The sequence below is a fragment of the Sceloporus occidentalis genome, unplaced genomic scaffold (genome assembly GCF_023333645.1).
Source record: "Sceloporus occidentalis isolate IW3139 unplaced genomic scaffold, rSceOcc1.0.p SCAF_220, whole genome shotgun sequence".
NCBI classification, from domain to species: Eukaryota; Metazoa; Chordata; class Lepidosauria; order Squamata; family Phrynosomatidae; genus Sceloporus; species Sceloporus occidentalis.
In genome coordinates, this window is record NW_028317200.1 from 58,579 (window position 1) to 81,553 (window position 22,975).

Consider the following 22,975-nt stretch of genomic DNA (forward strand, 5'->3'; position numbering starts at 1 on the left):
CTACGTATCCATTGAACGAAGATTAGTAACATAATGCTCGAGGCAGCGGGGGCTGGGCATGGTATCTACAAATGCTTTCATTTTATTATGTTCCTATTAGAAAAATAAAGATTTATTAAGTGTTTTATTGACGTAGCCCTGAGCTGCCCTTAGTAGACTCAGATCCCAACGGCAGGGGGGGGGGGCGATGCAAACCTCTCCGAGGGAACCCTTCTGGGTCTATACATTTACTTTGTGTCTTTTTTTTCAGCTCACAGCACTGAAGCTGTTAAAGAGTTAAAATAAAGATGCAGAATTGGTGATTTTATTCACAAAATTTCGGCTACCTCTACACGGCGCTGCTCACAGCGGAGTACTGGCAAGGGTGTCAGGGACTGTATTCCTCCGGGGTCTTTTTATGACCCCCCTACCTGAAGATTTGTTTTTAACTTGTGCAGTTCTACATAAACCCCCCCCCAAGATGGAGACAACAGCAAGTATGTTCAGACTAGATCCTTTCTGTGCTCTTTTTATTTATTTTCTATGCATTCCTTGAGTTTGGAGTAGGGGTGGAATAAGCCAAATGGCCGAGGAGTTGAAGCAATGAATACAACGGTCGAGCATGGGGCAAACGCAGTTTAATGTTGATAAATATAAAGTAATGCACTTGGGAAGTAAAAACCCAGAGGCAAAATACAGCATTGGGGGCCCTGTAGGGTGACCCCGTCGGCCATGTTTTCCAGGACACATATTAGTTTTACGGATAGCTGACCAGTTTAGTTAAAATGCTGCCCTGCAGTATGGGGGATGTATACATCCCACATAGTGCAGGGCCGGTCAGCAATATGTAAAAATGATGTGTCCTGGAAAACATGGCCGATGGGGTCACCCTAGGGCCCTGTGCTGCCAGAGACAACAGAAGAGAGGGACTTGGGAGTAATTATTTCTGCGGAGGTGGTGGATAAGTGGAACAGCCTCCCAGCAGAGGCTATTCCAAAAAAATAAGATATATTAGACGGCCAAAATAAAAGGTGCGCCTTTAAGAAATGGGGAGCAGGGATATGACAACAAATCGCGACATGCCATGTCTTCATGGAGCGCAGTAACTTTAATGAAGTCTATTACTAAGTAACTAAAAAGAAAAGAAAGTTGAATAAAAAAAATTCCCTTCTCGCATCAGAATAGTTTTTTCTAACTAACCATAACACCATATCCATATCCACCTGAAGAAGAGACCTCTGAGGTCCTGAAAGCTTATGTAACTTTACGTATTTTCTGTATTGGCCTAATAAAAAAGTATCAACTTCAAATAAAGGCTCATTCTACATTCCGCAGCTGGAGAAGATACATTTGTGATTTCTTTTGTGTATTTTCCGGTCTCCGTAGAGGACAATGTATCTTTCTTTAAAGTAACAGAATGTCGGAGAACGCGTTCAGTGCAAGAAAAAAAACAAAAAAACCCATCTTTATTAAAAAATAAAAAAGATAATAAATGAATGATACAGTCTGCAGTAAATCCTGTTTGGTTACCCACGTCTTCATCCGGCCTCAGACTTGGCCTCCTGTCTGAAGCCTACAAGGTTCCTCGCTGAAGAACCTTTAGAATCTTCTCCTTCCTTTCTCTCAATCTACTGAATTCCAAAGTATGCGCAGTCTATCTCATCGAGCTCCCTCTCACGCTCCTGAGACTCTTTTTGGGGCAAGTTCTTCATTCTGAGGACTCGGACTTGGTATCATTCGTGCCGGATGAGTCTGTGTCCTCTGCGTCTTCCTTCCCTTTAAGGACGGGCTGACCGTTCTCGTGGTGGGAAACGTCTATGAGTTCGCGGTCAGCCTTCTCCATCTCGACCTTCTCCCTGCGACACCTGAATACCTCGCTGTGGTTCTCCAATAGGTTTATACACAGGTTAATGATCAGTGCCAGCCATGCCATGCCCAGGAGGATCCAAACCGACACCACGTTCCTGTACCAGCCGGGGTAAGTCTTGTCAGGTACTCTACCTGCAGAAGGAACAAAGACATTTATTAAATATGGTATCTCTCCCCCTCCCCCCAACTTTTCCTTTTCCAGTTATATACATTTTTGGAATTAAAAAGTATCCAGAAGATCACCTCCACCCAGGATCAGATAACAGCGAGAACTCATACAATATGCAGCTGCCCAAAAACCCCATTTTATTGGACAAAAACTACAATCGGGGTAAAAACAGCAGAATATTTTTGAAAATGTATTTTTAATTAGATATTAGGAATAAAAAAAAAGAAATCGTTGGAGGTAACGGATATATTGAGGAGTTTTTCATCCCTGCATTGAAAATAAATTGTATTTATTTTTTTTCTACCTTTGCCCATACACTCACCAATTACATAGTCTCCGAAGCCTATTGTGCTGAGGGTAATAAAAGAATAGTAGAAACCTTCCTCGTACGTCCAGCCCTCAATGGCCCCGAAGAGTACTGGAGGAAGCAGGAAAAACAGCAGCAAACCGACCACAACGGCACAGAAATTTGTCGACATCTTGGTGATTTTCTAAAAAAACAAACAAAAAAACAGAATATTTCAGAGGATATCCAATTAGTGGGAAATACGCACAAAATGTAAGTTTACAAACTACTGTCATAATATATGAGGTCATTTTATGCTAGTGCGGGTCACATAGAAACAGAGATTTTGCTGGCAGATTGGCCCCCATCCGGCCCCCGTCTAGCCACCCGTTTCTCCTGCTGTAAAGACTCAAATCAGTCGTCGGTCTCGTCTTAGATTCAGGAGCCGTATGTCTATCCCATGCATGTTTAATCCCCTCACTGTATTACCCTCTACCACTTCCGCTGGGAGGCTGTTCCACTTATCCACCACCCTCTCAGTAAAGTAAAACTTCCTTATATCACATATAAACCTCTGACCCTCCAGTTTTAGATTATGCCCTAACATTTCTCCTCTGAAATCTGCATCATAAAGATATGATGATATGGGAGATATGCAGAAATCTAATGGATCCAAACTATTAATGAGAACACATTTTTGTTTTAATTTAAATGCACTCGCATTTTATTGCATGCAAATACGCAAAGCATTTTAAGCTTTAGGATTCAGTAAATGAGAAATTTTTACTCCTCCTCTACTTCTAAACGCTTGTGCATGCGTGGCAGTGGATGCCAGCTTAACATGCAGATATTTCAGATGAACTTCTGTTGAGGCAATAGACTCTAATGTGCATTTAGCTAGATAATAACGATACATTGTTCCTTTTATACAGTTCTTACAAAAATTAGAGGTAAGGAGCTTTCTAAGCAACGATGCAGTTCATAAAAATAGAAAATATATAATATAAAAGGAAACGCTACCTGCCGGCGAACTTTTCTTCCAAATAATTCTCCGCATCGGTGAACAGCGGTGAGCATCCTCTGGCCGATCCGATTCAACAGGATCAAATTCAGCGGAATCCCAAACAGGGCGAAGAAGACGCAGAAGATGCGGCCGCCTACGGTGGTTGGGCTAATATTCCCATAGCCTTTAAAGAAACGATCAAGCTGATAACTTTTGTTTTATATGTGAATTCATGAATGTTATATAGGCTGAATAACTCTCTAAGGTTTGAAGGGCACTTTAGACTGCAAGCTCTTCAGGGCAGGGACCTCTTTACCTAATGTATCTTAAGATGATATACAAATTGCAGTTGAAAATGTTTGTCTGTTCCCTGATTTAAACACTAGGTGGCAGCAGCCCCATACAACTTGTAAGACTCAGTGTTACAATGTATTTACAGTATATAGAGAAGCGTTATATAGAAACCTAGAATTTGTGGCAGATAAGAACCATATGGCCCATATAGTTTGCCCGTTTATAAGTCCTTGGTCTGCCAATATATCTGCCATCATGAGGATTTTAGTCTACTGTGCGGCTTCACATCCAAACCAGGTTGTTGATGAGTCTTTAAAGCAGGAAAAATGACTAGATGGGCCAAATAGTATCTTCCATCAAACTCTTTGCTTCTATTACCGCTGACGCAGATGCCAATTATCAACCTCCAGCAGCTTCTCCTTGTAGACAAGTGCCAAGGAGTCCAACCCCTACTACATCCAGTCAGCCGTCTAACTGCATAAATACACAAAAGCGGTCGGCTAATCCTTTGGGCAGCAAAAATCAACTGGTGGCTAGGTCATTTTTCACTGGCCCCCTTTGTATCCCTTCTTCCATTGAGTCTCTGTTTTGCCATGTGATGTGTATAAAGCTGCCCTAAATAAATAAGTAGAAATTAGTCACAAAGAACAGTGCAGATGGGGCAGTGGGCTCTGTTCTGCCATCAATGTTATCTGAACTCCTTACAGAATGTGCAGCACTTGTTACAGAGAAATGCTGCCACCTACTGGACATCAGAAATACTACACCCTGAAATGGTTTTTTTCCCAATTCCACCAATATTCTAGACACGCTCTAGCCATGGATCGCCCATAATAAAAACAGCCCTATTGTTTTGGAGAATACACAATGTAATGGGTGTAAGAGTGAGTAAGTGTGTTCCAGAAAAATGACTTCTGAGTCCCAAGAAGGAGAAAAAAACCTGAAATTAAAAATATTTTGCTATTTATGTTTTCTCGGAAAATTACTGAATTTGAACTGCATTTGCTGCTATTAGCATTTTTACTCAGACTTCCAGAGACCCATTTAGAGAGAGGGCAGATGCGTGTGTGTGTGAGAGAAAGTGTGCTTGTGTTAGTGTATGGGGTTAGAGTGAGTATATGGTGTAATATGATGTGTGATAGTACTTAGTACTAGAATGAGTGTGTGTATAAGTGCATGGTGTTAGTGTGTGTTAGTGTATGGTGTTATTCTGTGAGGGTGAGTGTGTGTTAGTGTGCAGTGTTAGTGTGTTGGTGTTAGAATTATGTTTGTATGGACACTAATTGCCTGGTGGGGAATGCTAAAGAAATCCTGCACCCTGGTGCCAGTAACCCTTGTCTCACCTCTAGTTCATAGAATGTCATATAGTCTTCTCTGAGACATTAAAGTCTTCAGACAGAAAAGCAGTATTATTGTGTATCCTGGAGAGTATAAGGAATTAACCCCTTCACGACAAAGCCTGTACATGTACGGGCTCACAATGCATTGCCCTTGAGGGGTTAATATTTAAATAAAGAGATACTGCAGATGCACACAAACTGTATACTAATAATATAACTAATAATAACAGTAATCATGACTGACAGGTAGGTAAAACTTTATAATGAATGCAGAGTGTTACATCCTTCTCCCCCTCCCCCGAGCCGTACCTACCGATTGTTGTTATGGCCGTCACAGAGAAGAAGAAAGAACCCGCGAAACTCCAGGTCTCCAGGCTGGTATCGTTGGCCTGGATGCTGACCCCATTTTTGTAAGCTGTAATGATGCCCTTAAAGAAAGATATAACAGATGAAATATTAATTTACATTTTAGAGAGCGCTGGCGCTCATAACATTTTACGAGCTCTGAGTCCTGAGGACGTTCTATCATCTGCAACACATTCAACGACCTCGTTACCAGTCAACAACGGGCACACGATGGAGACCCTTGCCAATCTCTGCTCCTAGAGAACTGGTTATCACACCATTGGTGAGCTGCGGGGAATGAGGCATGTACTAAAAAAGCTTCTGCCAAAGAGACAGTCCCGACAAGAGACACGGGGATCGGTCGGAAGCGTTGAACTCTTGAGGACTTCATATTCAAAATATAGATTTTCCTGCTTGAACACAGATAGGACAATCTGTTTCAATCATTTTGAACATCACACCTGTGGTCAAGCAGGGATACCAACAAATCCTGATCTCTTTGAGACCCTAAATGGCTAAATCGCTCGACCAATTGATTTGAGAATAATATTCCGTACCTGACTTTCAGGATCTCATAGCAAGAGTAGGATGGGAATGCTACTTTCCCATCTTTTCATTAATAGTTAGGCTTTTTGTAGCCACGTAACCAAAGCCCATTACTGCGTTTAAAGGAGGAATCAAAGCCCAGCCGTACGGATTGAGTGGCTTGCACATGGTCCTCGCCTACAATACCCTGCGTGGGGTCACAACACCCCTTCTATGACCGGCAGCTGGCTCATCTTTACGGCTTGAGTGACCCCAAAACATTATGGGCTACATTGGCTTATGTTACTCAGCTACGGGCACCTCTAGGTAACATCGAGTGACTTCTATAAGGGGCCGAGCTGGTGCCTCGCGATCATCCATTCATTGATAGAGCATCAAAGGCGCAATTAGAAAATATTTGGATTTGGGCTGACAAAGAACCATGAGGGCCGGGGGGCCGGTCCGCCAGTGGTGTATCCAGGGATGTAAAACACTTTCAATGACCCTTAGTACCTCCTGGTTTTAGTTCTTGTTTACAGCGATAGTAAATACATTTACTTTTAGATTTTTCAGATTGAGTTTCTGTATTTATATTTATTATATATATTATATATAGTGTATTTAAGATGACTAATTCTTGGGCAACATTGCTGCCTAAACTAATTGCATTTGGATTTGTATGAATTGCAAATTTACAGAATCTTGGTAAATTCGGAAACAAAGCCAGATTCCCCCCCACGAGATTCGGACGAAAATGAACCAAAAACCGAAATAGGTGGTTCGTCCCAGTTCTGAAGTAAAATGTAATTATTTCTAGGGCTGGTTGTTATTCCCAGTCCGGCCCTAGGTGATTCCAGGTAAAAACAAATAATCATTTCAGCCACAATGGCGGGTCTCGTTCTCACGTGTGGACCTTTCTTTAGTAATTACCCCTGAAGGGATGTTAATTACGTGTGTGTATTTCATTACAGGGTAAAGCCTCTCATTCCTGTGAATTTCATTTTTTCGGGCCATAAACGTAACTTTTATGAGTTTTTAATGTAACAGCTGGGCTCGGAGGAACGGGTGCCTGACTAGTACTGGTGTTTGTTCTGTAATATGTGCCACATTATACGAGGTTTTAACAAAGAAGGGTTAATTACAGTACAGTCACTCAGCATCAAATTAACTAAGGTGTCAAACTTTCATTGGGGGGAAAAAAATCATTTAAAAGCAATACCCATTGTACGGCGCTACGGAATATGATGGCGCTATATAAAACAATCAATAATAATAATTATATTTCATACTACCCAAGCGTCCTTGTTTTGTTTGGCAAGTCACTCTCCCAAATCCACATGCTCCTTATTCCTCCCTTGATGCCCCTCTCTCCCCCACGATGCCCCTCTTTTCTAGGAGCTCGGAATGTTTGCTGGGTACGAGGGGATCGCAGGGTTCTACAGCCCTAAAAGCCCCGATAATGTGTATAGAAACAGCAGGAAACGGCTTTATAAATTAAACGGGGTAAATAAACCCCATTATTCTTCCTCTAAATGCCCGACTTATATGTATCGATATATGAGCGGGAACCCGGAGACTCTGGGGTGATGATTATAAGCTATGGGGTGGAGCATTAACATTAAGGGGTGGAGCATAGCCAGGAAGAGGTGGGTTATTGAGGGTGACACCTAGCTTTAAAGTGGGCACCAAAATGCCCCCCCCCCCCAAGACACCATAACCATAGGCTCACCGCTGTCCAGGACAAATCCCAAATAGGACTATTTATTGCCGTAAGCCCACCAATAGTGTTTTGGGCCCCCAGTTTTGACGCGTTAGGATTGACAGGGAGTCTCGATGTTTTAATCACCAGTCTCCCAAATAGAAAGGGTTAATTCCCTGCGTCCTGTACTGGTAAACTGGATGCTGTGTTGCCCCTCCAGCATGGATGCTCCTTAGTGTACATACCCCAGCGTGTGTGGGGGGGTCACAGTCCAGACGTACCTCTCCAAGTCTCCCGATAAGAATTGTCAGGCAGCCAGAAAACATGTTTAACTCACATAGTTTACTTAATGGGGTCAGAAGTCGCCCGATCAGCAAAAAAGAAATAAACAGTCATAAAAATTATAATTTGGACGATTTTACCTAACGTCACTTTATTCTCTTAAAGCAAAAATCTTAAATGTCCAAGATATTATTATTATTTTGTTAGGTTTTAATGTTTTTGATTACTCGGACAGTAAAGAGGTTATTTTGGCCGCATCTAAGGTATCTACACGCTGCTGAGTCCTGCACCAGTCACGTTTCAAAGCATTACAGTGAGCAGCCAATCAGGAAAAACGTGTCAAAAACGTGTACATTTTATTATATTGATATCCTAGGGACTGTTTTTTTTTTTTTTTAATTACATGTAGAATAAGGAACGGCTTGTTACTTTGTTACTTCATAGTAAATGTACATGCGTGTGAACTCCAGCTATTGCCACTAGAGGGAGCTACATTTAAATATTTTTTTTTCAACTTTTTTTTAAATTCATTTACTTTTACAAAAATGAAAAAAGGAAATCATATGTTATTAATTTTTTTTTTTTTTTCAATAAACCTTTATAATAGGGCTTGCAGAGGAGCTCTATATATTTATTAGGAAGCATGGCGTCATCTTAACTTAAGTTGCCTTTGGTGGAAACAAATAGGTTTGATCTGCCTCAGACAAGGAGGAGGGCGGTAGGCTCAGTCAGGGGGGCAGTAATTGCTCACCCAGGTTTTGTCGCCAACTGGCACGGACCTTACCCCCGGAGGACACCTTGTGCCATTTACTGGCAGAAAAAAAAAGTACGGGAAGGCGTTGTGAAATGCCAATGCCCTGACCAGAAGTAATTCTTTAGTCAAGTGGGACTTTGCCTTATCCATTTTAACTTTTGCCAAGAACATTTAATTGTCGTGTGACACAAAAACAAGCATTGATTCGTTATTGCCATAGAAACTGGGAGAGCTTTCTTTTATGTAATTTTTAATGTAATTAAAACTTAAAGAGAAAATATAAAAATAACTGGGATTTTTTTTTTTGCTTTAAAGGCACAGTCCAGGGTCCCACACAGCTTCCCCAACCAAGAATGCCTATTAAAGTATTTTGTAAGCAGTTCCTCAACCTAATAAACTTACTTTTAGGAGAAGCTGCAGCTCCGCAGAGACAGCGCAACACTCCCTCTGCGGTCCTGGTTTCACTCGGCTTATTGTGGTATCTGTCATCAATGGGAGTGCTTTCACACGTGTGCACGAGGGTCTCGTTAGACCACCCCTGGAACTTTTGAGACAACGCTGAGGCTAAATTATGGCAAGTACACCACATGGACACGGGCAGCAGGACATGGCTGGAGTGTCCTTTAAAGACCCTACTGAGCTTAATTAACGATGTTTTGTTTTGTGAAGGGTGAGGCGAGTTATCTGGCGTTACAGAGCATTAAGTGGCCTGAAGACGTCATGTAAATATTTGGCATCCTCCAGCAGGAAGGTCCTCCATCGTATCATGTCTTCCCCCCGTCTTCAGCCAGATCTCCAGGTGAGAAATTCTGAAACAAGGAAGCGGCCCCAGGAAGAGCGGCTCACGGACGGAAACTCTTCACCCCAAGTGAAACGTTACGAGCTTCCTTGCATTGTTATGGTGGCTTAACCCATGGTGTCATTTCTCACATCTACGCAGGAACTAGGAACACAGGAGCGAACGGGGAACTCCAGACGTAACGACCCCCAGATCATGGTCAACCGCAGCCAGGCGGCAGATCCGGGTCTCACCTACACACTGTACAAAAGTAGTAGCGCGGGACGGGGAGTTACTGAAGGTTCAGGGCAGAAGATACGCGGATAAATGAGGAATAAAGCACACTTTGCCTGGTCCTGGCTTCCATCTTTGCTCTATTTAATGCCTCCGTCTCTTTTCTCCATCTCTCATACTTCTCACCTTTCTCCCTTTTGTAATTCTTCTCTTTTTTGTAGTACTTGATGCCCCCTGGTCCATGGATTTTTCTGTCCTTCTTATGGATCAAACCACCACAGAATTCTATCTTTCCTCCATTCGGACCCCATTTTCATCCTTCCGTTACCTTCGTTCTACCTTATCTTTGAGCTCCTTCACCTCCATTCTTCCCCCCTTGTCATTACTTTGAGGTTCCTTCACCACCATTCTGTCCTTCCATTTTGCCCTCTGCCTTTATCTTTCTCCCACCTCCATTCTGTCTCCTTCTTCCACTTCCGTTCTACCCTTCCATTCTGCCCCATCTTTATCCCTCTGACACATCTTGGAGCCCCTTCCACCGCCATTGTTCCTTCTGTCTTCACAATCATCCTGTCCTTTCACTCTGCCCCCCTCTAATCTGTCTCCCACCTCCACATCTGTCTCCCCTTCTTTTCTGCCCCTGCAGGTATATTTTACTCAACCCTACCTTCAGGCCCCAGTTTTAACCCATTAATCTCTTACAATTAAAACACAGATAAGTCCGTATTCCTTGAACCTCCACTACGCCCCCCCCATTGCGGTCAGATGATAAATTGTAGCTTATTTTTTATTTAGCCCTTATTATAAATAATAGAAAATAAAATAAATGATATCATTGTTACTTTCTTTTAGTTGCTATGGAAACCTTCTCAGAAGTTACATAGTTACTTATTAGAATCGTTATCACTATAATAAACATTTATATCTAATAAGATTATACGGGAAACGCGCCGACATCTTAACAAATATTGGACGACGGCTGGATTTCCTTAAACTTGTTTATCGAGCCGCGCAGAGAATCTTTTTATATTAAAGGAATCTGAAACCGCGGCTTGGAGTCAAACAAGGCGAGATACGCCCTGCACCTTAACCCCGTTACTCATTTACCAATAAATGTTATTAGGGGCAAAAGACTGCAAAAAAACAACAAAAACATAAGAGAGAGAGAGAGGGTTCCACGGTCAAAAGACTTCTGGCCGGATTCTAACCGCGGTGGTTCATTCATAGTTATGAAACGCTGTCAATAAGGACACAGTGCTTTGTATCGGAATTTTGTACGGTATTAGCCTCTACCACTTCCGCTGGGAGACTTTTCCACTCATCTACCACCCTATCGGTAAAGTTTTGTCGGTTCTGATATAATTTTTAACAATTACTGTCAACCTGCCTGCTACGGAATCCATTGCTCTTGCGGTACCCGTGCCCCGCTTCTGAATAGCTTGCCTGCTTACGCCGAAGGCAAACATTTTCCCGAGTCCTCCACCGGTCATAAAAAAAAATGTAAAAATAAAGCCAACTGCGAAAGGTCAGGGGAATATTTTGCGGCCGAGAGGGGGTAGAAGCGGGATAGTGATGTAAGACAGGCTGTAAGTGAAAGGGTTAATTAACCCCTCCTCTGCTAAGGGCCAGCGGCACATGCCATTGCGGTGGGGGCTGAGAGGGAAGGGCCGGGTGGAGAGGCGACGATTCCCTGAAATATTTGAATGTTGGAGCTGTGGGCGCAGCCCTTTGTCAGACGCGTCTCCCTAACCAAACACCGGCTGATTCTGTACACAGAAACTCTGTGGCCCTTTATTAAAAGAACACGCATCGCGTGACACGCTACCCCAAATGACAAATCCCTAAACGGCGACACAAAGTAACGCGACATTCGGCTGCCGACGGAGCGCAGCGCTGGGCGCGTGAAAAAGGCTGCGTCGGAAGTGATTAAAAGCTGCGGTTTGGTAGATTGTAAGCTCCTTTGAGCAGGGCTCTCACCTTTTTTTTGTTTGTGATGCACTTGTTATGTCGTGATTAACCATTTGTATGCGTTATATCTCACATTATATCACTCTTTAGAAGTCTAAACCAAATATTGACATTTATATATGAATATATAAAACATTAAATATTACTATAATAATAATAATAATAATAATATAGACCTTCCCACTTTAATAAAACAAAATATGACACAGATTAATGTATATATATATATATATATATATATATATAATATGCCAAACATTATTATTATACTACTACGAAGAATAATAATAATTATAATCCAATAACAAGAATTGGATATTAATAATAATAATAATAATAATTGAAAGTGGATAGAACTTGTACCCATTAGTGATGTCACTTTTGATTTCTGAAAGTACTCTTTGGGAGCAGAATAGAATTTTGCATTTCATTTATTCTTAATTTACTCTCAAAATGATAGGGGGTGAGCGGAGTCTGCAGCGGGGAGATGAGACAGAGGATCTCCTATCTGATTAGGAAACGCTTCTAACAGGAGCCGGCTACTCGTCTTACAGACCCGGCTCCTTGGAAAAAGAAAATCGAAAAATAGAATATTGTTCAAAATACTCGAGTTTCTCCCCAGATTCCTGCTGCCTGGGAAAGACGTGAATGCAAATAGGGGGGGGGGGGCCTTCTGCTGAATCCTTCCAATCATTTAAAAGGGGGACCACATCAAAAATTTAAAGGAACCTCTCAGCTTTGCATTAAAGTGCATACAATGCCTGGAGTGTCCTTTTAAATTAATGGGGAGGAAAAAAAAACTTGCAAATCATGTCACTCACAACACACACGTTATGGCTCCTGAATCTAAGACGAGACCAACGACTGATTAAGGTTTAACTCTTTACAGCAGGAGAAACGGGCGACTAGACGGGGGCCGAATGGGGGCCGATCTGCCGGCAGGTTCTTGGTTGCGATGTTTGTTTTGGCCGAGCTTTGCCCGTTTAGCGCCAAACAGCTGTCAGGAAGCTGGGGACGGGTACTATTTGTTTTGGTTCATTGAGGCCAATTAGAGAAAAGCCATTTAATTAAAGACAATAAAAGAAATAAACAAATGTTCCGTGTCGTCTGTTTTAATAAAACAAATCTATATATAAGATCAGGATCGCCGGGAGGGAATCGGCCCCATGTAATAATTCTAACAATGATAATATCAAATCGCCTCTCACTTCTGGCTTTTTCAGTACCTTTGAGTGTAGGGACTGTAAGAAGTTCTGCGGGGATTGTGGGAGCTTTATACATACAAGATATTATTATTAATAATAATAACAACAAAAACATTTTCATATTCTTATTTGGTTTTCCTTTTTAAAACTTGAATTCTTCATCTTTAACAAACTAGTGCAGAAAACAGGAAATCTGCTCTGGTGTGTGCCCAAAGTGCCCGAAGCAGAAGAAGCTCCAAATAAAATTAATTATATTAAGTTCACTTAATTCATGAGAAAAAGGAATAAAACGCTGGATGTAAGAATTTTCCAGAACTGTAACTTTTTGTTGCAGATCTCATTCTGGGGGCAGAAACAGCCGAGGGGCATCAAGATCAGGTGGAGCCCTGCAGCGAGACTGCTAGAATATAACTCAATATACACCACAGAGCCGGTGCTTTAACCAGCCCTTGGGTGCGCAGCAGGGTAACAACATTGTGATGGGAGTGATAAAGTGCCGTTGGAACACAAGAGTGATGGGAGTGATAAAGGGCCATTGGAACACAGGAGTGATGGGAGTGATAAAGGGCCACTGGGACACAGGAGTGATGGGAGTGATAAAGGGCCATTGGAACACAGGAGTGATGGGAGTGATAGAGGGCCATTGGAACACAGGAGTGATGGGAGTGATAAAGGGCTAATGTGCGCCCATTAAGAGATTCCATTAAAAATCAGCCGTTCCCAGCTCCAATAGCCATTTACAGCATTAACCCCGTCTGCGCTGGATTTCTCATCCAGTTCATGTTATTTTAATTGACGGAATGTGCTTTTCTTTCAAAACCAAGGACATTTTTAAGTGACCCCAAACTTCTGAATGGTCGTGCATGTACTCCCCAAAGGCATTACGCTTATACATGCTGTTCATACGCAGACGGGTGTACAGCTTGTTTTTCATACAGAAACATCCCCGTGTAAAAACACGCGTGCGCAAGTATACACACTGACTATTACGGGGGTCCACAAATTTGGTTTGGATCTAGGAGCCAGATTTTTCCCCCAATTGTGTTGTTTTTTTTCATTTATTTAAGGTTAAACTATTTACTGATATAGGCTAGGTTTCCACTTGTTTTTTTTTTTTTGCTAAAAACGCCCATAAAAACGCCAATTCAGCCACACTGTGTTTTTTTTTGTGAAAAAACGCTGCGGCCAGATGTTAGCTGTTCTTCAATAGGAAATCGCACAATGCCAGATCCACTTGGCGTTTTTCTGTTCGGCGTTTTTTCAGTCCTCTTTGGCGTTTTTCTGCTTTTTCGGGCTCTGTGGCAGTTTTTCAGAATCGCAGCATGCTGACACGAAACATGTGGGTTTTTTATGGCGTTTTTAATGGCGTTTTTTTCCACAGTTACAATGCAGAGGATGGACCCGGTATCTGTGTGTCCTACGAGAAATAGGCTGGAAACAAACAGTTTCACACAAAACAAAGTTCATATTGAATTTTACACCATTTGGAACAAACATCCAATACAAACAAACCAACAGGATCCTGCCTGCCAAAAGCAACAGCGAACAATTTGCTCCATCATTTGGGGCCAATCTTCCTCGAGGAGCAGACATTCGGAATAAAGCAGGCCTTACAAACCACAGAAAAGAGACAGAAGGGTCCGCCGGGGCGTAGAACTCTACCAAGGAAATGACATCAGGGGGCAGATACTCGCCATTTATCCGAATCCCTTTTAGCTGGGGGGAAATCCCAACGTGTAAAGGCTGGAAAAACTGCCTAAGGTCAAAAAAAGCAATTTCCACAGAAAGGCTAAAACGCCAGAAAAAACTCCAGAAAAAAAAACGCCAAAACGCAGGAGAATGCAGCGGGAGTTTTCCTGGCGTTTTTCATCAAGAAAATAACGCAGGACAAAAACCCAAGTGGAAACCTAGCCATACAGGGGGGGTGGGCTCTTTAAAACAAACAAATATTACGCCTTCGCTGTGAGAATATAATTGACTGTAGTAGCCTCGACTCCCGGGCTAGGCCCCCTGCAAGAACCAACCAACCATCCCCCCAATAAAGACACGACAACCATAGATTTTGGGTGTAAAAAAGGCCACAGCCGAAATTTATTTAAATGCAGGCCATTGCCACGCAGACCTAAAACCAAAAATAGGTGCGTTAACAGGACAATGACCAACACACAGAACAATAAATAACATAAATTAACATAATTCAACATTAACCATTTAATGTAAACCATCCCAAGCTTACCAGGTTATCCAGGAACCACACAGGGAAGGACATACCGAGATGCCCAAACCCAAACCTGAGGTTCCCAGTTCCACCTACCAGGAAACCTCCCAAAACCAATGCTCTCCCATCAGCATTAACCCCCTAGATACCTGGTAAGCTAACGCACGACCGTGACAACAAACACACACCAGAAGAACACACACACAAAAGGAATAGGGAGGGAGGGTGGGACAAAGAGTGAGTGTCAGGTGAGCCAAAATGGAGACTGCTCCATTGGCGCCAAACCCCTAAATAGCCCACCGTTAACCCCTCCCCCCACATTCAAAAAATGCCGTCAGGACCTATCCCTGCTCGGCACACAGTCAACGGCCCACTAAGGCCCATTCTGAGCACGTGGGCTTCAATCCATCAGGAGCCGCGGATTAACAGCGATACGTCATATAGTAATATAGGATATGTGATTACATTCATTCTAATTTAATAATGACGCATCAGGTAATCTCCCCAGAGCCAAACAGGACAGTTTGGGGAGAGTGCTTAAGGGGTTAAATATGTTGGCACATTCTAAAAAAGGTACTTTTAGGAATTAACCCCTGAGCATCCCCTTTAGGCAAGCCCTATAGTTCCACGGCCCCCCCGAGAGACGGCTGCGGACAGCTTGCGCTCCGCACAGACGGGTATGCGGAGCCAGACTTACCTCCCAGGCCTCAGGTAGCGATTTCGAGTTGCCATGGCGACCTGAACTATTATATACATGAATCACAGCTCCGGGGAGGGGGGGCGACACAGTAACTCCGAGCCGAGCCTTGCAGAGCGTCACTCAAACCACAGAATCCACCTGCGTCTCCGCAAATACCCCGGCTCCAGGAAAAGGGACCCCATGGACTAAACGGACTGCCCAAACTAATCCCTAAATCAAAGGCGCCCTGAGTCCCCCTCTTTAGGAACCATGTTTGTGTACCTGAGAGAGAGAGTGTATGCATAGAGGCTTGATTGACCACACCCATGTTCAGGCCACACCCCCTGCCCCATAATTTAAACTTTGACCTCTTTTGCACCGTGTTGGCCCCCGGTCTGGCCCCCCATTTTGCCCTGGACAATAAGCACTATGTTCCTGCTGGCAAGCATATAAACAGCACAGAAGTACCTGGGGCCCCTTGCCACCAGAGGCTCGGGGCTAATGCCCCATTTGACCCACCGTTAATACCCCAGTGCATACAGCACCCCGTGAGTTCTAGGTTTTAAGCAGCCAGACCTGTTTGGTGAGTCTCCGTTCCCCTGAGTGGCTGCTCTCTTATTCCAAGAAGTCGGGTATAATAAAGGATTATTTTACTGCTTTATTGCCCCGCCGCACATGATCCCCGGCGAGGTCCTTGACCAGAAGGATTTTAAGGAATGGAGACCCGGAAGTTAATAAAACTTTCAGAAAGCGAACACCCCGCGGCTTCTGACCTCGGACGGCCCTCGCTCGCTAAATCAACGCACCCTACCAGCTTACTTTGGAGGAGAGAAGGGGGGGGGGGATTAAATACATAAAGGGGTTTAATAAAGGGAGAAAAGTTACAAGAGACCCAAATCTAACACTAGAGGATCAGAGACTGAGATGGAATGGAGTGTGATAGGTAAATGGAACAGCCTCCCAGCAGAAGTGGTAGAGGGTAATACGGTGAGGGTATTAAACATGCATGGGATAGACATACGGCTCCTGAATCTAAGACGAGACCAACGACTGATTAAGGTTTGAGTCGTTACAGCAGGAGAAACGGGAGACTAGACGGGGGCCGGATGGGGGCCGATCTGCCGGAGGGTTCTGGGTTATGTTTTTAGTGCATTATGCAGCCGCGCAGTCTTTCTATATGAGGTCATCGCATGCTGGTGACTGGTAGCCGCGGCGGGGGTTGGTGTAGACCGTGTGATAATGTGGCTTGTGGGATATAAATTCTTGGAGCTAAAAGCAGAAGATTTCACACAAAAGTAACGATTCTCAGGGTTTTTGTTCTCGTGAATCGAGGTGACGGCGCGGCAGCAAACCAGACGGGACTTTCCAGGAACCGCTTCACACTTCTACACATCAACACTTTCTATCCCCCCGAAAGAACCTCACGACCCCTAAAATAATGGGGTCCTCTCTGATTTAACTATACATTATACAGGGGGCCGGTCACTGATTTATCTATACATTATACAGGGGCCAGCTCACTGATATAAATATACATTATACAGGGGGCCGGCTCACTGATTTATCTATACATTATACAGGGGCCAGCTCACTGATATAACTATACATTATACAGGGGCCGGCTCACTGATTCATCTATACATTATACAGGGGCCGGCTCACTGATTTATCTATACATTATACAGGGGGCCGGTCACTGATTTATCTATACATTATACAGGGGGCCAGTCACTGATTTATCTATACATTATACAGGGGGCCGGTCACTGATTTATCTATACATTATACAGGGGGCCGGTCACTGATTTATCTATACATTATACAGGGGGCCGGTCACTGATTTAACTATACATTATACAGGGGCCGGTCACTGATTTATCTATACATTATACAGGGTCAGCCCTCAGGTCCACCCTGCACAATGCACAGTAAAGTTAGAGACATGAGATGATAAGCAAATAAAATAACTGATAACCTGCAAAAAAAAACTTCAAGAAAATAAATCCTGAAATAACCCGGGCGCCTTTAAGAAAAACTAAAACTGGCCAGTTTTGGGGATGTTGTCTTTTTAAAGATCTCTGGCCAACCATCCACATGCTAGTAGACTGTAAGCTCTTGGGAACAGCGCTGTTGGTTACCATACAGTTTGCATCTCAGTACTTTGGCAACATAAATCCTCCAGGACACCATTTCCCATCCCCCACTGTGACCCCAGGGCAATTATTCTGTGCCCCCCTATAAAGGTGGGGTAATCTATGGGGGTCTCTTACCCTGATCAGCTGCTCCAGGGTCTCATTGTCCATGCAGGTGTGGTTCTTCAGGAGCTGCCACTTCTCCTGCTGGAAGCTGAGGGACAGGTCCACCTCCGCCTTACTCTCCAGAGCCCAGAAGATTGTGGCCCCCAGCAGGAGGTAGCAGAAATAAAGAATCAGCAAGATTAGGGTAACTGGCACCTCACAGCCCCTGGGTGGGGGGCAGCAAGGCATTGTGGACCTTCTGGCACCAGGAATGAAGCTGGGGCTGCAAGAGGAGGTGGGGGGGCTGTCATCACAGGAGATAAACAGGACTGGCTGCAGGACACAGGGACTGGTGAGTGACAGAGAGAAGCAGGACTGACACACTGGAGTTGGGGAGGTTGTGTGGAACAGATCTCAAGAATCTGGGCGGAGCTTCAAGCAGGAGGAGAGAGAGAGAGAGAGAGACAGACAGAGAGAGAGAGAATGAATGAGAGAGCAAATCCAGAGAAGAGATAATCCAGAAACTGAGAGAGGAGAGGGAATCCAGAAACTGTGAGAGAAGAGAGAATCCAGAAACTGAGAGAGAAGAGAACCCAGAAACTGAGAGAGGACAGGGAATTCAGAAACTGAGAGAGGAGAGGGAATCCAGAAACTGTGAGAGAAGAGAGAATCCAGAAACTGAGAAAGAAGATAATCTACAAACTGAGAGAGGGGAGAGAATCCGGAAACTGAGAGAGAAGATAATCTACAAACTGAGAGAGGGGAGAGAATCCGGAAACTGAGAGAGAGGAGAGAGATACGTGAATGAAATTAAAGTGGATGAGGAAAGGGATGCTGTTGAGATGGAGATGGATGAGATTAGAACCTGGAGTATTACCGTGGAACCACTCTGGATTTGTTGAGTTATAAGGAAGGTGGTCTGTGTTAGATTTTCGGGCAAGCTGCAAAGGAAAATCCTGATTCATCTCCTGAGGAAGCCGGTTGTCCGGTGAAACGCGTTGAGAGAGAGAGAGAGGGATATATTGGGAAAGTTCCTGCTGCTGGACGGTGGACTTTCCTGTGCCCGGTTTAAAAGCTGATTACCTTGTGCACGCTTTTGTACATTTCGTCTGTTGTAAGTGCAATATTTTACCTTATCCACATGACCGAGTGATACTGTGCCATTGCTGCTGTGTTTTTATATTTTTTAGCTACGAAGAATTAAAGAATATTTTATGATGAGCGCATTTATGTCCTTGGAAATGCGAGTGCACTACTTACTTGCAATACTGCTAAGCCTCATTTGCATACAGAGTCACACAATTTTTTGTCAGAAATCTTTTTTTCCCCTATGTGGATGTGCGCCCCATTTGGAAGAGTTGTATGTATTACTGTATTTGCTCGATTATAAGACAAGTTTTTTTCAGAGCATTTCTTATATTCGAGGTTGTCTTCTAATCAGACGTCAAATAGACCTCTGATTACACGACTAAGATCCAGATCCCCCGCAGCGCTGCAGGGACCCGGATCCTCCTCTCTGGCAGCCGGAGAAGGTCTGTGCGATGCAGACAACGTCCGCTGCTGTCGTGGCTTCTGTGACGGAGCACCGGCATCACATTACCTTCCGGTGCTCATTCATAGAAGACCTGGTGGAACTAATGGGGAGCAGAGGTTGTCTACACGCATCGCGCAGACCTCCACCGGCTGCCCCCACTAGACACCAGGGGGTTTTAAGTACGGGGGATGAGTCTTGGGAAGTCGGGGGGGCAGAGTGGCATATGGGGGGGTATAAGGCATATCAGGGAAGCAGAGTGGCATCTGGTAGCCTGGGGGCAGATGTACATAACTGGGGGGGAAGGTTGGCAAATAAAAGGAAATAAAAACAAAACATGCATTTTTCTCAATCATAGTTTTTATTAAATATGAAAAATATTTTACATGAATTAACATTTACTGGTAAAACTTTTTTTTCTATAGGCTCGTCTTATAGTCAGGCTTATTCAGATTTTGGGGGTCACCTTATAATCGAGCAAATACGGTATTATTATTTTTATTATTATAATATATTTTATCAATTTACACAGCGCTTCATACAATACAGATATTAACCCCTTGATGACAATTGATTACAGAAGCCTCAGTGCCATGGGCCGTGGAGGGGACTGAGTGCCAGCCTCCTTCCTACAGAGTATGGGCCCTGGTATGGAGGGCCACGTTTCCCCAAGTACCAGAGACTCTAAAGACTGTGGAGCTCGGACACAGATTTGGGGTTACTGTGGGTTGGGAGGGGGTTTATGTGTGGTTTTACTCTCCATCGGGTCAGGACTGACAGGACAGAGACCTCTATGGCCAGTATTTGCACTTGGATCTGATATCCAGCAGGTTTCAGCCAGAAGTCAGGGAAGTGCCCTGGTTTACCGTCCTCCCCAACAGACTACAATAGCGACCCGCTACTGGGCTGAGGTGGGCCGAGTGCGAATACTGAGCAGTGTGCGAAGGAGCACCTGACGGAGAGCTTTGTGTGGTTTGTTGTGTCTATTTCAGGACACTGTGTAGCTAAGCTTCGGCCACAGCGCCAACGCAGTGGCGTCCCCCCTTCTCTCTACAACGCTGGTTCTGTCTGGCAGTGAAGGGGTTAATCGTTGGTGTCCCAGCAGGAGGAAACAACGTTTGGCGGCAGTACCCCATCGGGGTACAGGGCGTCCCGTCACAGGCATGTCATGCACTAACATCCAGTTAGTGACAATTGACGTGCCAGGACCGTCATGGCTTTAAACAGGTGCCTCGATAGCGAAGCATTTAGCGACACCGAACACCCACCCCAGGAGAGCGGTCACAACCGCCGCAGTGAGTGATTTAGCAAAAAAAAGAAAGAAATATTTTATAATATGAAATAATATTTTTAATAAATGTAAAAAATTAAATTTATAAATAAAATAAAAATAATTTCCCACTGATGTCACCATCAGTTCCAAAACATGTGAAGAAGAAGAAAAAAAAAAAAAGCCCCCTCAACAAAATAATAATATATATATATATACATATAAAATACTTTTATGAGCAAGTCGTAAAATTAGCCATTTATCTTAAAGCAATTCTGGCATGGAAAGAGTTAAAATACTGGCATGTTAAATGCCCATGGGGTGGCTACTAATGTATGATTTGATGGGGTAAATTGAATTGGCCGGGTTCAACAATGTCCCAATTAACACATGGGGAAGGATGACCACACGTCTAATTTCCAATTTAAAAAATGCACGTCCCAAATGTGGCTTTTTCGCCACCAAACAACCTGACAAACCCATGCATGTGGGGTAAACCGGAATTTGAAATACCCTGGGGGGTCTAGACCCGAAAAGGTGTTTTGTTACCAATTGCAGTGATGACCATGTATATTATGATTCGATCATGCTATGTGTTCTGTAAATGAGAACTGTCACTGAGATTTGTACGGATTCAGATCGTGACTGCTTAAGCCCATAGCCCGATGTCTAAAAGACCCAAAACCAAGTTTACCCCCCTCCTCCCAAATAAAGACACAGGCCACCATTAGTGCGGGTAGGGCCTTTGGCCACAGCTTTATTAGAATTTGCAGAAACATTCCCCAGACCAGCGGTAAAACACACAACCAATCCTAAAACGACCTACCAGCTGATGCACTAAGCCCAACAGGCAAATAATTACCCCAACAAGCCAAGAGTCCTAACCCCTGTAGGTGCCATAAGCCCCCACGGGACGCGCCTCCCCAAGCCCATTATGGGCAAACATTTGCTTATTTGTAATCCGCGCTGACCAGGGGACCCAGACCGCAGCTGTGACAATCCGAACAAAACAATGTTACAAAAGGTAACAAACATATAAAAAAAAATGAACAGACCACGTGTAGTGAAACGAAACCATTCGGTGTATAACATTTAAATAGTGCAGGCGGGAGGGGAACGTCTGGCAAGGTAGCCGGTGACAAGGAAAAAGAGGTAAGATTCATCTCTTGCCCCCAATATAACCCTTAGAACTGCAACAATGTTACCGCTACCCACCAATGACAGGAGACCCTGACTGACTTCAGCTCTATGCATGGCCCAGCAGTCATGACCCCCTTCCCTATTGGTCCAGGGGGCCCCTTTATTGTATGTATGTTTCTCATTTTGAAATCTCATAAACGTTGAATAAAAAAAGAATCTATTTAGCAGTTTTTTTTTATTAGTTTTTGTAGACTTTTTTAGTCAGATATATATATATATATATATTATAGTAGAGTAGAGGTTGTAGCCGTATTAGTGCAGTGGTGTCAATATCAAATAACAGATGGAATAATTATCTTGTCAGAAAAGTTTTAGACTTGAGAAAGGGAGAAGAGCTCCCGAAAGCTCGACATTCCAAAATTCTGTTAGTCCAATAAAAAAGGTATCATCACGAGATACTTATTCCATCTGTTATTTGATATAAATATATATATATATATAGTAAATCAGATGATACGATCCAAATAATGACATCTAAAGAAAGCCCTTCTTGTCCTGAAAAAACCCCCAATATATAACTTGTGTGGGTTCAGTAAGCGGGAAAAAAGAAAAATGTTACAACAGTGATTGTCAGGAAGGGGTTAAAGGGGGTCTGACAAGACGAGAATTGACAGACTGAGACAACCCGATACCTTAGGTGGACAGAGCCCGGCTCGCAAGCTTACAATCTAGACAGAGAGAGACAGACGGCTGTACGCGGGAGAGGACCTGCTTTTGTGTCACACGGCGTTTAAGTGTTCCCGCCAAAAACAAAACTACGAATAAAGCAAAGTATTTCTGGGGAAGGTTTGGGATTCAGCAATTCAGCTGTAAAAGTGTTAAATTGGTAGAGCAGGTGGAACGGCAGCTTTAATACATTATGCTGGATGTTGCAGTCCGTGTTTTCTCTTCCATTTCCTCGACTTTGTTTATTCCGGAAAATTCTCCCCTTTTATGATTTATCCCTTCCCAAAATATTTCATACTGATACTGAAGGAGTTAACAACAGCACATGCCTCTGCATCGTGAGTTCACAGGGAAGGGCTGGGTGGATTTGTGTGGCTGTCAGAGTAGTAGGTACCGTGATGGAGTGTCTGGCTTTGTGTGTTGTCACCTGTCACTGTTTCCAGG

The 22,975-nt window shown here is 43.6% G+C and overlaps 1 protein-coding gene across 1 annotated transcript; it reads right to left on the reverse strand.

The window, feature by feature from the left end:
• Positions 1 to 1,687: 1,687 nt before the first annotated feature.
• On the reverse strand, positions 1,688 to 19,028 carry LOC149277046 (potassium channel subfamily K member 17-like). The gene is made up of 6 exons (XM_089503097.1): positions 18,997 to 19,028; positions 17,898 to 18,147; positions 5,254 to 5,368; positions 3,324 to 3,490; positions 2,340 to 2,508; positions 1,688 to 1,980 (listed from the first exon to the last, which is right to left on the reverse strand). Exons 1-6 carry the CDS (start codon positions 19,026 to 19,028, stop codon positions 1,688 to 1,690), a joined length of 1,026 nt encoding a protein of 341 aa, XP_089359223.1.
• Positions 19,029 to 22,975: the final 3,947 nt, after the last annotated feature.